Genomic DNA, 5,137 nt, shown 5'->3' on the forward strand with positions numbered 1-5,137 from the left:
AGGACTTCACAGCTCTACTACAGCAAGCCGCTCGAATATCAACCCCAGCCCTAATACCACACAAACCTATAAACTATCACACATTGAACGAAAATGCAACCCTTATACAGGTGAAACGACAAGTACGACCCCAATAACAACAACAAAGATCCACCCGAATTAAAAGACAACTTAAGAATCTTACGAAAGCACTGCAGAGATTACTTAAAGAAAAAAATCGCATAGAACACAAAAATTTTATTCCACACTTGTCACCAGCACAATTTGTTGGGCACTGCTTTTGCAGATCACCTTGAATATGTATTCACCCCAAACTCTACATTAACAAAACTAGACCCTCTGGCTTCCCTCACACAAAACTACAAAACGACGATTTACTTCAATAAAAAACCACTAAAAAACGACCTAATAACAGCGAAAATGTTAAAAGAGATCGCACAAATCGGCAAAGATCAGCATCTTTTCATTTATAATGCTATTCTAAGGACTGCGTATTTTCGAAACAACTGAAAGCTATCTTAAATTATGATGACACCCAAGCCCAAAAAGGACTCCACTCAAGTCACCTCATATCGAAACTTGAAACCATACAATATATCCTCACTTATCATAATCTACCTCTCAAAAAGAAGATTTGTTATAAAACAAAATTTTTTTGTCTCCAATACATTATGCATTATACATGCATAATATAAGTAGAATTTCGATAAACATTTTTATTAATAAAATAAAGATATTTTTGTTTAAAAGGCCAACTAAAAAATAATATATACCTACTATCAAATTTATTTTATAAGAATAGTTGAATTTTTAACCAACTTTACTACTTAAAGTCGTTCTTTAATAATGAAACTCTAAGCAGTGAAGTCTGTTGTGACCTTCAAAATATTAGTTGAAGCAATGAAATAAGAATTGTAGCTAACTTAAAGAAAAAAATGTATGTACTGATGTACTGACTACATCTTATGTAGTCAATACCTAACAAAAACGTTAGCAAAATGAGAAAAATCATATTTTCGCCTTGAATAAAGCTGGCATTTCAGTCTAAGTCGATGTAGATGTTACTGTTGGTCATGGAAATGACGTACCTGCATCTTACAAACACTATTTCTACTGATGCCAACACAGGTACTGCTTCCTATGAAGGTGGTGGTGATATCTATTTTGAAGGTGAATTTCTTCTGGCTTCTTCTTTTCTGTCATTAAGTGTATCATTCTAGAGAGTTTCAACCTAATACAACTGAAGAATAATGTAGAATTCGGAATTACATATAACGATCACAAGAGAAACGTAAACCGGTACCCTCAGCGACACATCTAGGGACGGTTAGAAAAGTTAGAATTTAGTTCACCGTAGACTAATTTTATAAAAAACCTGTCTAAAATTCATCCATCTGTGTATTCTTTGCTACCCATTTTGTTAGTCTTGAACTAACCAGTCCAATAAATATCCTCACACTGTACTTCGATAGTAATATTACCCTGCAGTTAGCTAAAATATGAGGATTAACTCTTCTTACTATTGGAATTGTTAATCTTCTTGAGAAATTCTCAAATCAGTTATTAAGGCTTACCCACGACTTGTAAGAACTCGTAAAGGATCCATTAATCACTCAGAATAAATTATATTTAAGAGAATATTTAAATATAAATGAATACGATTATTACAATATATTTATATAATACAAGTAGTCCCATTTCCGTTAATCACTTCCATATAAAGAGCGTAACCAATCAATCATTTTCTATGTTTCTTCTTGGAAATGCGAATGCAAAAAGTATTCATTTATTTATATATATTAAATAGTTTCTTTATTGACCTAGCAGAGATAACGATTGTAGACTACACGAATCTTCTTCACTTAATCTGAAATACCGAATCATTGAACAGGGACAACATAAAAAGCCGCATATGGAATATTGTAAGTTCAGCTCGCGTCCCACTGCCAATTAAAAAACAACTGATTGACGTATATTTGTCTCTTAGAGAAATTGATTATTTTAATATCATTAATTCAGTACTAACATAATTTTGAGACTATAGATTGAGTTATAGAATCGTAAATCAGTAAACAATTTTTGGTTTATATAACTAACTATTCATCACCTTCAATTTAAAGAAGAGAGTCTAGAGAATTTTTAGTCAATTTTTTGTGATATAAAATAACAAATTTGTTAAATCTGTTAAGAAAACTAAAAGGTTCCGCTAGTTAACATTTGTAATGAGCGTATCGAATTGCTCGTGTGTAACGTAAGCGTTTGCTAAGTGACCTTCAATTTCTGAAAACTATAAATCTGTTTTCCGAATAGTATATATACCCAAGCAAACGTGATCTATCTGTACAATAGTTCGATTTTATTTTGCATAGTTAGTACTAAACAAAAACAAAACTAAAAGTCAAAATGAACAAGATTTTATTATTAGGATTCTTCCTATTCAGCATAATGACATGTAACGACAAGGATATTGTTTCTCAATATGGGATTCAATTAAAACATGTGACTTATTCCAGGTAATGGAGACGCTGGCTTTTCGTTCGGAGGCAATCTTGCTGCTTCATTTGGTGGTGGTTCGAGTGGTTCTGCTGGAGGTGGTGGAGGTGGTGAAGTTGGTGGAGGTGGTGGTGCGGTTGGTTCTTCTGGAGGTGGTGCTGCTGGTTCTCTTGGTGGTAAGGATAAAGAATAAGCTTTAACCATTCCATAGAAATATTATATTCAAAAGATCTGTTTGACATTAATATAAATAATGAAAAATGCACTCCATCATTCTTATCGATCGATAGGAATCAATTTCAGGCATATTTTTGTCAATATGGCACCCCAATGTTCCTATTAAACGACCACATCATCTGAGGCTATAAACATTTGGCATCATGATGTTTAATATTCTCTGTACATAATTTTTAAATTTACAAAGAGAAGTATTGTATACATTTTTTACTAATCAAATTGATAAAACATTTAATGATGTTTTATTAGGTCATTAAATTCAATAATGACAATAAAGGTTCCACATCTTCTTATCAAGCACTATTGCTTTAAGAAAAATAGAATATTTTTAATTTGAAATCTTCGTCTTCTTATTTGGAACTACAGTCCAGTATGAACCTTGGCCTCCCTCACGATCTGCCTCCATCTCTCCCTATCTTCTGCTACTCTCTTCCAGTTCAGTACTCCAATCGTTCTTGCATCATCATACACGTTCTAAACTATCTTGTTCTTGGCCTACCTCTGTGCCTGGTTGTCATCGGCTTTGCGTTGAATATGCTGTTCGGCTTTCTCTCCGACCCCATTCTTGTTACATGAGCAGCCCATTGTAACCTTTGCAACTTAATGTATCTCACTATATTTTCGTTTCTAAGCAGTTCTTCAATTTTATTATTTGATCGTCTTTGAAAAGTTACTGCATCAATTTGGATTGGTCAGTAGATTTGGCGAACTATTTTTCTTTCTAAATTTTTAAAGCTTCTTCGTCCGCCTTCGTCATTGTCCATGTTTCTGACCCATATGTAACTACCGGTCTTATTATTTTCATGTACATTCGTAGCTTACTTTCCTTGGATAGTAGTCTTGATTTCATTAAGTCTAAATATTTTTAAAAACATCTATTTGCTGCTTGTATTCTATTTCTTATTGCGATTCTGCAATCATTATTTTTGCTAATCGGCGCACCGAGGTATGTAAAGTTGCAAACAACCTTAAAATTGTATTCACCAATTGATATGTGATACCCGTACCCTCGTTCCCTCTTGCTAGCTTGAGGTATTTGTTTAATATGACGAGATTTTCAATGGAGTGAATGGCGTAGTGTAATGTTAATATAAACAAGAATGCTGAAAGGCTGTCACCCTGTTTAACTCCAGAGCTTATTGAAAACGACTGAGAAGTGTCCATTGATAATAACCTTGCCTGATGAGTTCGCAAGAATCATTGCGACCAATCGAGTAAGTTTTTGCGGGGCGCTCGCCCACGCCAGACCGTTTATGATTTCTGATCCTTGGAGGCTTATAGCACTTTTCCATCGATTGACGTAGCACAAATATTTGATCAATTGTTGACCTACCAGGTCTAAAACCGCATTGATACTCGCCTATAGTTTTACCAATTGCTTCATGAAGCTTATCTTTTAAAATATTAGAGAAAATTTTATAGCCAACATCGGGCAGCGAGATTGGTCTGCAGTTGCCGCATTCAAGTTTGTTGCCTTTCTTATAGACTGGGAAGATTAAACTGCTTTACAATGCTTCTGGCAGTTGTTCGCTGTGCCATATTCCACATATCAAGGAGTGCATTTCGGTTTCTATGTAATATTGTTCTCTCCTAGCGCTTTCTTTAACTTTAACCTTTTCACCGAATTTTTCACGTCGCCTAGGCTCGGAAGATCGTAACTTGCCATCAGTTGCGGTATTGCAGTTTTTACCGATATCGCTTCATTTATGCTGTAGAAGTTTTATGAGTCGGTGAAATGCTCCTTTCATTTCTCTATGGCTTGGTTTGTTTCAGTGCGTACTATCCCATTTTTATCCTTGCATGCAAAAGCTCTTGGTTCATATTTGCTACTAATACAATTTATTTAACTATAGAAATCCCTTATACTGTTTCTCATTCTTTCTTCATCTATTTGTTTGATTTTTGTCTTGTAAAACTCCCTTTTTTTTCTTTCTACAAAATTTATACGCAGTTGTTTCCCTGCATTCTTTATCGAAACATTCCACACTTCGTACAGCTCTCATCTCACCAATTGTTTCTTTTGCCGAGTTGAGTATTACGATTTCTATTCATTTCTCTTCAATTGAATTCGCTTTGAGATGTCTTCTTGGAATTAATTTTGTATCACGCTGCGATGCCTATCCAGATTACTCGCTATTTTCAGTTTATCTACATCCCATTTGCAAACTTTTCTTATATTTTGTTGTTCTATCTTAGATACTCTCTGTCTTATTATAGATTTTACCAAACAGTGATTTGAGTCGAAGTTAGCTCCTCTGCAAACTTTAACATCGAGGATTGACGAAAAATGCCTGCCATCGACAAGAATATGATCAATTTGATTTGAGCCTGTATTTCCCGGCACTCTCCACGTAGCCCTATGTATTCGTTTGTGTTCAAAAAGGTGCCCATTATTCTGAAATTTAGT

The 5,137-nt window shown here is 34.5% G+C and overlaps 1 protein-coding gene across 1 annotated transcript; it reads left to right on the forward strand.

The window, feature by feature from the left end:
• The first annotated feature begins 2,335 nt into the window (after positions 1 to 2,335).
• LOC119666853 (keratin, type I cytoskeletal 9-like) lies at positions 2,336 to 2,698 on the forward strand. The gene is made up of 2 exons (XM_038076135.1): positions 2,336 to 2,452; positions 2,514 to 2,698. Exons 1-2 carry the CDS (start codon positions 2,404 to 2,406, stop codon positions 2,684 to 2,686), a joined length of 222 nt encoding a protein of 73 aa, XP_037932063.1. The 5' UTR covers positions 2,336 to 2,403; the 3' UTR covers positions 2,687 to 2,698.
• The last annotated feature ends 2,439 nt before the right edge of the window (positions 2,699 to 5,137 follow it).

This window comes from Teleopsis dalmanni, chromosome 1, assembly GCF_002237135.1.
Source record: "Teleopsis dalmanni isolate 2A chromosome 1, ASM223713v2, whole genome shotgun sequence".
Lineage (NCBI taxonomy): Eukaryota > Metazoa > Arthropoda > Insecta > Diptera > Diopsidae > Teleopsis > Teleopsis dalmanni.

Bases quoted from the DNA above. Each gene is read 5' to 3' on its own strand.
- LOC119666853 (XM_038076135.1), top strand. From the start codon at position 2,404: ATGAACAAGATTTTATTATTAGGATTCTTCCTATTCAGCATAATGACA. The intron at 2,453-2,513 runs GTAACGACAAGG...GACTTATTCCAG, and splicing joins CCTATTCAGCATAATGACAT to GTAATGGAGACGCTGGCTTT.